The 12,911-nt window shown below is 46.1% G+C and overlaps 1 protein-coding gene across 2 annotated transcripts in view; it reads left to right on the forward strand.

The window, feature by feature from the left end:
• Positions 1 to 10,388: 10,388 nt before the first annotated feature.
• Positions 10,389 to 12,911, forward strand: part of LOC119276410 (GDSL esterase/lipase At1g28600-like) — a 12,965-nt gene continuing 10,442 nt past the window's right edge. The window contains exon 1 of one of the 2 annotated variants that reach the window (XM_037557463.1): positions 10,389 to 10,814. In XM_037557463.1, the coding sequence (XP_037413360.1) occupies positions 10,553 to 10,814 (262 nt within the window). In that variant the 5' untranslated portion in view covers positions 10,389 to 10,552. The remainder of the gene's footprint in view (positions 10,815 to 12,911) is intronic. The other variant, XM_037557461.1, reaches the window with a different exon arrangement.

A 12,911-nucleotide genomic window follows, 5' to 3' on the forward strand; every position in this document is an offset into this window, starting at 1 on the left:
CACCCCTAGGGTTTCCAACCCTAGGCGCAGGGGAGGCCCAAGGGGGGCGCACCAGCCCACCAGGGGCTGGTTCCCTTCCCACTTCAGCCCATGTGGCCTTCCGGGATAGGTGGCCCCACCCGGTGGACCCCCGGAACCCTTCCGGTGGTCCTGGTACAATACCGGTGAACCCCGAAACTTTCCTGGTGGCCAAAGCTGGACTTCCTATATACAATTCTTCACCTCCGAACCATTCCGGAACTCCTCGTGACGTCCGAGATCTCATCCGGGACTCCGAACAACTTTTGGGTTACCGCATACTAATATCTCTACAACCCTAGCGTCACCGAACCTTAAGTGTGTAGACCCTACGGGTTCGGGAATCACGCAGACATGACCGAGACAGCTCTCTCCGGCCAATAACCAACGGCGGGATCTGGATACCCATGTTGGCTCCCACATGTTCCACGATGATCTCATCGAATGAACCACAATGTCAAGGATTCAAGTAATCCCGTACACAATTCCCTTTGTCAATCGGTACGTTACTTGCCCGAGATTCGATCATCGGTATCCCAATACCTCGTTCAATGTCGTTACCGGCAAGTCACTTTACTCATACCGTAATGCATGATCCCGTGACCAAACACTTGGTCACATTGAGCTCATTATGATGATGCATTACCGAGTGGGCCCAGAGATACCTCTCCGTCATACGGAGTGACAAATCCGAGTCTCGATCTGTGTCAACCCAACAAATACTTTCGGGGATACCCGTAGTATACCTTTATAGTCACCCAGTTATGTTGTGACATTTGGTACACCCAAAGCACTCCTACGGTATCCGGGAGTTACATGATCTCATGGTCTAAGGAAATGATACTTGACATTATAAAAGCTCTAGCAAACAAACTACACGATCTTGTGCTATGCTTAGGATTGGGTCTTGTCAATCACATCATTCTCCTAATGATGTGATCCCGCTATCAACGACATCCAATGTCCATAGTCAGGAAACCATGACTATCTGTTGATCAACGAGCTAGTCAACTAGAGGCTCACTAGGGACATGTTGTGGTCTATGTATTCACACATGTATTGTGATTTCCGGATAACACAATTATAGCATGAATAACAGACTGTTATCATGAACAAGGAAATATAATAATAATCATTTTATTATTGCCTCTAGGGCATATTTCCAATAGTCTCCCACTTGCACTAGAGTCAATAATCTAGTTACATTGTGATGAATCGAACACCCATAGCGTTCTGGTGTTGATCATGTTTTGCTCGTGGAAGAGGTTTAGTCAACGGATTTGTGACATTCAGATCTGTATGCATTTTGAAAATATCTATGTCTCCATCTTGAACATTTTCACGAATGGAGTTGAAGCGACGCTTGATGTGCCTGGTCTTCTTGTGAAACCTGGGCTCCTTGGCAAGGGCAATAGCTCCAGTGTTGTCACAGAAGAGAGTGATCGGCCCCGACGCATTGGGTATGACTCCTAGGTCGGTGATGAACTCCTTCATCCATATTGCTTCATGCGCTGCCTCTGAGGCTGCCATGTACTCCGCTTCACATGTAGATCCCGCCACAACGCTTTGCTTGCAACTGCACCAGCTTACTGCCCCACCATTTAAAATATACACGTATCCGGTTTGTGACTTGGAGTCATTCAGATCTGTGTCGAAGCTAGCGTCGACGTAACCCTTTACGCCGAGCTCTTCGTCACCTCCATAAACGAGAAAAATATCCTTAGTCCTTTTCAGGTACTTCAGGATATTCTTGACCGCTGTCCAGTGTCCCATGCCGGGATTACTTTGGTACCTTCCTACCAAACTTACGTCAAGGTTTACATCAGGTCTGGTACACAGCATGGCATACATAATAGACCCTATAGCCGAGGCATAGTGGATGACACTCATCTTTTCTCTATCTTCTGCCGTGGTCGGGCATTGAGCCGAGCTCAATTTCACACCTTGCAACACAGGCAAGAACCCCTTCTTGGACTGATCCATATTGAACTTCTTCAATATCTTATCAAGGTATGTGCTTTGTGAAAGACCTATGAGGCGTCTCGATCTATCCCTATAGATCTTGATGCCTAATATGTAAGCAGCTTCTCCAAGGTCCTTCATTGAAAAACACTTATTCAAGTAGGCCTTAATGTTGTCCAAAAGTTCTATATCATTTCCCATCAAAAGTACGTCATCTACATATAATATGAGAAATGCTACAGAGCTCCCACTCACTTTCTTGTAAAAGCAGGCTTCTCCATAAGTCTGCATAAACCCAAATGCTTTGATCATCTCATCAAAGCGAATGTTCCAACTCCGAGATGCTTGCACCAGCCCATAAATGGATCGCTAGAGCTTGCATGCCTTGTTAGCATTCTCAGGATCGACAAAACCTTTCGGCTGCATCATATACAGTTCTTCCTTAAGATAGCCGTTAAGGAATGCCGTTTTGATGTCCATTTGCCATATCTCATAATCATAGTATGCGGCAATTGCTAACATGATTCGGACGGACTTCAGCTTCGCTACGGGAGAGAAAGTCTCATCATAGTCAACCCCTTGAACTTGCCAATAACCCTTAGCGACAAGTCGAGCTTTATAGATGGTAACATTACCATCCGCGTCCGTCTTCTTCTTAAAGATCCATTTGTTTTCTATCGCTCGCTGATCATCGGCTAAGTCTGTCAAAGTCCACACTTTGTTTTCATACATGGATCCTATCTCGGATTGCATGGCTTAAAGCCATTTGTTGGAATATGGGCCCGCCATCGCTTCTTCATAGTTCGAAGGTTCACTGTTGTCTAACAACATGATTTCCAGGACAGGGTTGCCATACCACTCTGGTGTGGAACGTGTCCTTGTGGACCTACGAAGTTCAGTAGTGACTTGATCCGAAGTACCTTGATCATCATCATTAACTTCCTCTCCAGTCGGTTCAGGCACCGCAGGAACATCTTCCTAAGTTGCGCCACTTACCGGTTCAAGAGGTAGTACTTCATCAAGTTCCACTTTCCTCCCACTTACTTCTTTCGAGAGAAACTCTTTCTCCAGAAAGGACCCGTTGTTGGCAACAAAGATCTTGCCTACGGATCTGAGGTAGAAGGTATACCCAATGGTTTCCTCAGGGTATCCTATGAAGACGCATTTTTCTGACTTGGGTTCGAGCTTTTCAGGTTGAAGTTTCTTGACATAAGCATCGCATCCCCAAACTTTTAGAAACGACAGCTTAGGTTTCTTCCCAAACCATAATTCATACGATGTCGTCTCAACGGATTTAGACGGTGCCCTATTTAAAGTGAATGTAGCTGTCTCTAAAGCTTATCCCCAAAATGATAGCGGTAAATCGGTAAGAGACATCATAGACCACACATATCCAATAAAGTGCGATTACGACGTTCGGACACACCATTACGCTAAGGTGTTCGAGGCGGCATGAGTTGTGAAACCATTCCACATTTCCTTAAGTGCGTACCAAATTCGTGACTTAAATATTCTCCTCCATGATCTGATCGTAAGAACTTTATTTTTCGGTCACGTTGATTCTCTACCTCATTCTGAAATTCCTTGAACTTTTCAAAGGTCTCAGACTTGTGTTTCATCAAGTAGACATACCCATATCTACTTAAGTCATCAGTGAGAGTGAGAACATAACAATAGCCACCGCGAGCCTCAACACTTATTGGACCGCACACATCAGTATGTATAATTTCCAATAAGTTGGTTGCTCGCTCCATTGTTCCAGAGAATGGAGTCTTGGTCATTTTACCCATAAGGCATGGTTCGCACGTGTCAAATGATTCGAAATTAAGAGACTCCAAAAGTCCATCTGTATGGAGCTTCTTCATGCGTTTGACACCTATGTGACCAAGATGGCAGTGCCACAGATATGTGGGACTATCACTATCAATCTTACATCTTTTGGTATTCACACTATGAATATGTGTAACATCACGTTCGAGATTCATTAAGAATAAACCATTGACCAGCGGGGCATGACCATAAAACGTATCTCTCATATAAATAGAACAACCATTATTCTCGGATTTAAATGAGTAGCCATCTCGTATTAAACGAGATCCATATACAATGTTCATGCTCAAAGCTGGCACTAAATAACAATTATTGAGGTTTAAAACTAATCCTGTAGGTAAATGTAGAGGTAGCGTGCCGACGACGATCACATCGACCTTGGAACCATTCCCGACGCGCATCGTCACCTCGTCCTTCGCCAGTCTCCGCTTATTCCGCAGCTCCTGTTTTGAGTTACAAATATGAGCAACAGCAGCGGTATCAAATACCCATGAGCTACTACGAGTACTGGTAAGGTACACATCAATTACATGTATATCACATATACCTTTAGTGTTGCTGGCCTTCTTGTCCGCTAAGAATTTGGGGCAGTTCCGCTTCCAGTAACCCTTCCCTTTGCAATAAAAGCACTCAGTCTCAGGCTTGGGTCCATTCTTTGGCTTCTTTCCGGCAATTGGCTTACCGGGCGCGGCAACTCCCTTGCCGTCCTTCTTGAAGTTCTTCTTACCCTTACCTTTCTTGAAACTAGTGGTTTTATTGACCATCAACACTTGATGTTCCTTTTTGATTTCCACCTCCGCTGATTTCAGTATTGAAAATACTTCAGGAATAGTTTTCACCATCCCCTGCATATTGTAGTTCATCACAAAGCTCTTGTAGCTAGGTGGGAGCGACTGAAGGATTTTGTCAATGACCACCTCGTCCGGAAGGTTAATGTCCAGCTGGGACAAGCGGTTGTGCAACCCAGACATTTTGAGTATGTGCTCACTGACAGAACTATTTTCCTCCATCTTACAACTGTAGAACTTGTCGGAGACTTCATATCTCTCGACCCGGGCATGAGCTTGGAAAACCATTTTCAGCTCTTCGAACATCTCATATGCTCCGTGTTGCTCAAAACGCTTTTAGAGCCCCGGTTCTAAGCTGTAAAGCATGCCGCAGTGAACGAGGGAGTAATCATCAACACGTGACTGCCAAGCGTTCATAACGTTTTGGTTCTCTAGGATGGGTGCTTCACCTAGCGGTGCTTCTAGGACATATGCTTTCTTGGCAGCTATGAGGATGATCCTCAGGTTCCGGACCTAGTCCGTATAGTTGCTGCCATCATCTTTCAGCTTGGTTTTCTCTAGGAACGCGTTGAAATTGAGGTTGACATGAGCGTTGGCCATTTGATCTACAAGACATTTTTTTGCAAAGGTTTTTAGACTAAGTTCATGATAATTAAGTTCATCTAATCAAATTATTTAATGAACTCCCACTCATATTAGACATCCCTCTAGTCATCTAAGTGATACATGATCCGAGTCAACTAGGCCGTGTCCGATCATCACGTGAGACGGACTAGTCATCATCGGTGAACATCTCCATGTTGATCGTATCTTCCATACGACTCATGTTCGACCTTTCGGTCTCTTGTGTTCCGAGGCCATGTTTGTACATGCTAGGCTCGTCAAGTCAACCTAAGTGTCTTGCATGTGTAAATCTGTCTTACACCCGTTGTATGTGGACGTTGGAATCTATCACACCCGATCATCACGTGGTGCTTCAAAACAACGAACTTTTGCAACGGCGCACAGTTAGGGGGAACACTTTCTTGAAATTATTATGAGGGATCATCTTATTTACTACCATCGTTCTAAGCAAATAAGATGCAAAAACATGATAAACATCACATGCAATCAAATAGTGACATGATATGGCCAATATCATATTGCTCCTTTGATCTCCATCTTCGGGGCGCCATGATTATGTTCGTCACCGGCATGACACCATGATCTCCATCATCGTGTCTCCATGAAGTTGTTCGCCAACTATTACTTCTACTACTATGGCTAACGGTTTAGCAATAAAGTAAAGTAATTACATGTCGTTTAATCATTGACACGCAGGTCATACAATAATGAAGACAACTCCTATGGCTCCTGCCGGTTGTCATACTCATCGACATACAAGTCGTGATTCCTATTACAAGAACATGATCTCATACATCACATATATATCATTCATCACAACCTTTTGGCCATATCACATCACAAGGCATATGCTGTAAAAACAAGTTAGACGTCCTCTAATTGTTGTTGCATGTTTTTACGTGGCTGCAATAGGGTTCTAGCAAGAACGTTTCTTACCTACGTAAAACCACAACGTGATATGCCAATTTATATTTACCCTTCATAAGGACCCTTTTCATCGAATCCGACCCGACTAAAGTGGGAGAGACAGACACCCGCTAGCCACCTTATGCAACTAGTGCATGTCAGTCGGTGGAACCTGTCTCACGTATGCGTACGTGTAAGGTCGGTCCGGGCCGCTTCATCCCATGATGCCGCCGAAACAAGATAAGACTAGTAGTGGCAAGAAAATTGACAACATCTACGCCCACAACAAGATTGTGTTCTACTCGTGCATAGAAACTACGCATAGACCTAGCTCATGATGCCACTGTTTGATAATGTTGCAGAAAATAAAAAATTTCTACGCTTCACCAAGATCAATCTATGGAGTCATCTAGCAACGAGAGAGAGGAGTGCATCTACATATCCTTGTAGATCCCAAGCGGAAGCGTTCATGAGAACGGGGTTGAGGGAGTCGTACTCGTCGTGATCCAAATCACCGAAGATCCTAGTGCTGAACGTACAGCACCTCCGCGTTCAACACACGTACGGTTGGGGAAGACGTCTCCTCCTTATTGATCCAGCAAGGGGGAAGGAGAGGTTGATGGAGATCCAGCAGCACAACGGCATGGTGGTGGAAGTAGCGGCGATCTCGGGAGGGCTTCGCCAAGCTCAGCGAGAGGGAGAGGTGGTACGGGGGGAGAGGGAGGCGCCAGGGACCAGGGTGCGGCTGCCCTCCCTCCCCCCTCTTTATATAGGGGGCCTAGGGGGTGCGCCGGCCCCTAGAGATCCCATCTCAAGGGGGGGAGGCGGCCTAGGGGGGGGGACTTGCCCCCCAAGTCAAGTGGGGCGCCCCCCCACCCCTAGGGTCTCCAACCCTAGGCGCAGGGGAGGCCCAAGAGGGGCGCACCAGCCCACCAGGGGCTGGTTCCCTTCCCACTTCAGCCCATGTGGCCCTTCGGGATAGGTGGCCCCACCCGGTGGACCCCCGGGACCCTTCCGGTGGTCCCGGTACAATACCGGTGAACCCCGAAACTTTCCCGGTGGCCGAAACTGGACTTCCTATATACAATTCTTCACCTCCGAACCATTCCGGAACTCCTCGTGACGTCCGGGATCTCATCCGGGACTTCGAACAACTTCGGGTTACCGCATACTAATATCTCTACAACCCTAGCGTCACCGAACCTTAAGTCTGTAGACCCTACGAGTTCGAGAATCACGCAGACATGACCGAGACAGCTCTCTCCGGCCAATAACCAACATCGGGATGTGTATACCCATGTTGGCTCCCACATGTTCCACGATGATCTCATCGAATGAACCACGATGTCAAAGATTCAAGTAATCCCGTATACAATTCCCTTTGTCAATCGGTACGTTACTTGCCCGAGATTCGATCGTCGGTATCCCAATACCTCGTTCAATCTCGTTACCGGCAAGTCACTTTACTCGTACCGTAATGCATGATCCCGTGACCAAACACTTGGTCACATTGAACTCATTATGATGATGCATTACCGAGTGGGCCCAGAGATACCTCTCCGTCATACGAAGTGACAAATCCCAGTCTTGATCCGTGTCAACCCAACAGATACTTTCGGGGATACCCGTATTATACCTTTATAGTCACCCAGTTACGTTGTGACGTTTGGTACACCCAAAGCACTCCTACTGTATCCGGGAGTTACACGATTTCATGGTCTAAGAAAATGATACTTAACATTAGAAAGCTCTAGCAAACGAACTACACGATCTTATGCTATGCTTAGGATTGGGTCTTGTCCATCACACATTCTCCTAATGATGTGATCCCGTTATCAACGACATCCAATGTTCATAGTCAGGAAACCATGACTATCTGTTGATCAACGAGCTAGTCAACTAGAGGCTCACTAGGGACATGTTGTGGTCTATGTATTCACACATGTATTACGATTTCCGGATAATACAATTATAGCATGAATAACAGACAATTATCATGAACAAGGAAATATAGTAATAATCATTTTATTATTGCCTCTAGGATATATTTCCAATATGAACCAGCGTTCATGACAACATTTTGTTGCAACCAGCTTCTTTGTTTTGCTGGGACCGGCCATAATTTTTGCTAAGACCCGGCGATGGCGAGCATTGGTTTTGCTGGAATCAATATTTTTTTGCTGGAATCATACATTAGTTTTGTTATAACCATGCATTATTTGTGCTTTTTGTTTGACTAGCGCCATTGCTTTTACGGAATCATGTTTCGTTTTGCTGGAAACATGCCATTCTTGTGCTTGAACCACACCTTGATTTTGCTCCAACCGACGACTGCGGGATCGTTGTGCTGCCGCCGACGAGTCGACCGGTGTCACGGTAGAAGCATGCGCGGGAGACGGTGGTACGCGGGGGAGGAGGAGGCGCTGTGCGCCGTCAGCGCGGTGGACGGTGGAGCAGAGCTGTGCGTTGACGCAGTCGAGGGCTACCGTGCGGCTGCTACAAAACTGAATCAAGGGCTGCTAGGCGACCGGCCCAAAATTGGGCCGGTCGGCTGGCGCCTAAATTGCCCTTTTCAAATACACATTTCTCTGAGTTACCCACCGTAATCTATTTGGTCCACCGAATCAATGTCGAATTGAGTGAATTAACAACCTCCAGGCAAGTTCTATCGTCTGCGAACTGCTGCTCACCTTGCTCAAATACAGCCAATCTACCTTTTGCTGAAATCGACTGCGCACATGCCGTTCAAATCACGGAAGCGAACAAAATGACAAGTGAACGCCTGCCAATTTCGTTAAGACCCACACATTCCTGGACCTGGGCCACCCGGGCCACCATTTTGTGAACCTCTGCCGGGAAACAAACAGGATAGAAAGACCGAGCAAAGAGGTAGAGTCCACAGACAATCAATCGCCCTTGGACAACCCGATCTGCATCACGCTATCTGGCTGCTCATGTCCTCCTCGATTCACCCATGAAAATGAGATGGTGAACTGTGTTGTGCTCACTCTTTGCTCACGACCGTTGGGCATGCATGCTTGTCGACATGGGGAGGTAAAAAAACATAGTCTGTGATTGGCAATGCCAATGCACCATTTTTTTACGAGAAAACAGTGTTAATTGCTCGGTTAGTTTGGCGTTTCACAGGCATGCCTGTACGTATTTATGCTGGTATCCATCCATAGCAGTGTTGTCTACATCCTTGTTGATCGTGTCCTTGGGTCCTTGCAATCCTTGGACGGCAACCTGTCATTCATCATCCCCTGCACTTTCTTAATAATGTTCTATTTTATTAGTAAGTTTATTTTAGGTGCTAATATCCTTGTTGATCAGGTTTCAGGGCTACTATGTAACCAGACCCTCAAATCAACTACTCACAAATCCCCTCGCACAAAAATACATACAGATTAACCAGATCCCAATTTCAAATCATCCAATGAGAGCATGAGGGGAAGGAGGCGCGGGGAAGCTGGGGTGGAATACTTCTGTGTACAGACTGGAACACGGGGCATCTGACATCTGCACAATCGCTAATCAGATTGGCAACAACCGGATCAGGGCCGGAGGACGAGCGAGACGACGGGTTGGGTCAGGAGGAGGTGGGAAGGAGGGAGACCTTGCAGGTGGCGTGTGGAGGTCAGGCGACGGCGACGCTTCCTGGCTGCTACATCCGCCTCGTCGCTTCCAAACTGATGGATAAGCGGGACAGGAACAGATGTACCCGCTAAGGATCTTCATGCTCGCCAAGTATTCCTCCTTTTCTGCTGGACGGAGTGGTGGCGCGACAGGGTTGGGAGCCTGGGAGGGATCTCGCCCGCCACGGACATCTCTAGATCGCAAAGGAAGCGATGCGGCACGGGGAGGACGTCGGGCGAAGGGGGAGGGGTGGTGTTTGATGTTTTTTACCTTGTGGTGTTTATTAGGGCTTCGTGCGAGATGACCCAATTAACCACAACCCCCCAATTTTGTCACGGGAGTAGCTGCCCACTCCAATAGCGAGAAGTACCGCGGAAGACTTTCGTTGGATGGTCGATAACACTGAAAAACTATAGATCCGATGGTTGTGGACGCTAATGCCCTGGGATGGCTGGATTAGTGCTCAGTTTTAATGTATCTAAATATGCTTAACTTTTTTGCGAATACGCACGATGCGTATCATTCCATTGTAGAAGGTAGAGAAATTACATGGGGCCGACCCTAGTATAACGTACGCTAGAAGGCGCATACGAGGACGCTTTCGGGCATATATGCCTTCATAATGGCTTCCCGAGCTCTCCGCAAACGCTCAACAGGAAACACCGGCTGCCCTGCCCACTTGGCCAAGCTAAGCTAGCTCATGCTCTTCTCATTTCCCTCTCTGTTTCTTCGGCCACTCTCACGGCTCACGCGCTGAGCGACCGGCCGGCAAATACGTGTGCCATCCTATGTGGTTCCTAGGAGGCCATTTCTCGCTGGCGCTCGCCGTGTCGCATGCTCTCCTGGTCCTGGGCCTTGGGAGCGGCAGCTCGGCGCTCAGCTGCTACTCGCTCATCTTCAGCTTCGGCGACTCCCTCACCGACACCGGCAACTACGTGCGCCTGACGGCGAAGAACCCAAGCCCGTACGGAGCGCCGCCGTACGGGACGACGTTCTTTGGCCATCCGACCGGCCGGGCGAGCGACGGCCGCCTCGTCATCGACTTCATTGGTGAGCAAACTGCTTGCGGCTGTATTTCCTTAATTTCATTCGGCGTTTGCTTGGGAGCTTCTCAGCTATCTGTAATTGCGCGTGTGCGTGCTGCCGCCTTAACGGCACTAGTGTGCGTTCCGCAACGTGTGTCTTTCACGGAATTCCATCTTTCCCGTTGTCACGTACACGGTGGTATCAACTCCGGGAGTGTCGATCGCAAATTTGCATTCGCACTACTCCGGAAGTATATCCAACAAAAATCATGTTAGCTACTGTATTTCTGTAAGTAATATCAAAGAGAGATATAAAAAATGCTTTAAAAATGACAATATACATTTGACGTCAGATTCTTAGGGTTCAAAATCTAACGCCCTCAGGTGTATCATTTTTCTACAATATATGACAACTCTCACTTTAGAACATTACAAGTCCTTATACACAAGCATGACAAATTCCTATCCATATACTTCCTCCGTTTCTAAATATTTGTCTTTCTAGAGATTTCAACAAATGACTACATACGAAGTAAAATGATTGAATCTACACTCTAAAATATGTCTATATACATCCGTATGTGATAGTCCATTTGAAATCCTAAAAAGATAAATATTTAGGAACGGCGGGAGTACATCATACTAACTTTCATTTACAACATATCAACCTTTTACACTCACACTCTTGTCTTGATTAAAATTTATTTTTGGTCTCTCTACTATTTGCTGATTTTGTTTTAATCAAAAAACTTGGACCCTAATAAATGACACACGTAAGGTATGAGCACATGGCAATTTCGAAAATTTTCAACAACAAATTTTGTGACGTGAGGATGCCAACTTTAGTTGTCAAGTATGACAACTTTCGTGCTTCATTTCATCTTTGATAAAAACTTACCGTGTGTCATTGGAATTTACCATCCTTGCGTGACTGGAATTGCCATCCAAAAGCGCCAGGTCCCCAGTGTCACCTACCTGACGTGTGTCGATTATCATTTGAGAAAAGCTTTAGATTCGAATTGGATTTGTAATCAACATTTCTCAAGAAAGAAAGAAAGAAAGAAAGAAAGATGATGGTTTAACAAACCATGCACGTCTGTAAAAAAAGAAAAGCAAAAAATGACATGTTAGATTCTTTTTGGGATCATGTGACTTTTTCTACAAGAAACTGGAAAAGTACATGAAAAAACAGAAAATGGACAAAAACAAACAAGAGATTTTGGATGAAAAAAATATTCCAGGAAATTTACCAAATAATCCAGATTCATATACCACTTAGCGACGACTACAAGCACTAAAGCGAGCCGAAGGCACACCGCTGTTATCGCTCCTCCCTCACTAAAGTCGAGCAAAGCTTGTTGTAGTAGAGAGTCAGAAAGTCGTCGTTCTAAGACCCCATAGAACCATCGCATCAGAACAACAACCACCACCGACGAACAGACACATAGATCAGAAGGATCCAACTTGAAGACACACGAAAGTAGACAAACGAAAACGGATCCAAGTAGATCCACCAAAGACAACCACCGACCGAATTCTGCGAGATCTGCCAGAGACACACCTCCACATGCCCTCTGGCGATGCTAGACGCACCACCGGAACGGGGGCTGGGCGGAGAGACACTTATTCCATCTTTAGAGTTGTAGTTGTCCGTCTTCCTGAGAAGGATACAAACCCTAACAAAACTAAAAGAAACATCTAAAAACAGAACTCTCCCGCCGGCATTTGCTGGAATCCACCACGCCTCCATTGCCCTAGGGCCGCGTGGGGCGAAACGGATCGGCAAAGGCGTCGGTGGAAGACAAAGGAACCCTAGCTTTTTTTTGAAGGAGGTGGCGGTTGGGTGTGCGTGCGACATGAATGGAAGTTAATACAAGTATAAAAGGTACAATGCCTCAAGTATGTGCATTTTCTGTTGTCAAAATTAGAGGTTTCTACTGTAAAGATCATACCTTCTATGTTCTTTCTAAATAGCATAGATATGCTCTTGGCCTCTTAACCAACTAATGATGCACACAACCACATGTTTCTTACATAATTTGCAAAAACCAAGAAAGAACTTGATAAGCGAAAAAGGCATTAGGAGCAAATTATCATGGTACCATAGCCTAAATCCGGTCAA

This window comes from Triticum dicoccoides, chromosome 3B (genome assembly GCF_002162155.2).
Source record: "Triticum dicoccoides isolate Atlit2015 ecotype Zavitan chromosome 3B, WEW_v2.0, whole genome shotgun sequence".
Classification (NCBI taxonomy): Eukaryota; Viridiplantae; Streptophyta; class Magnoliopsida; order Poales; family Poaceae; genus Triticum; species Triticum dicoccoides.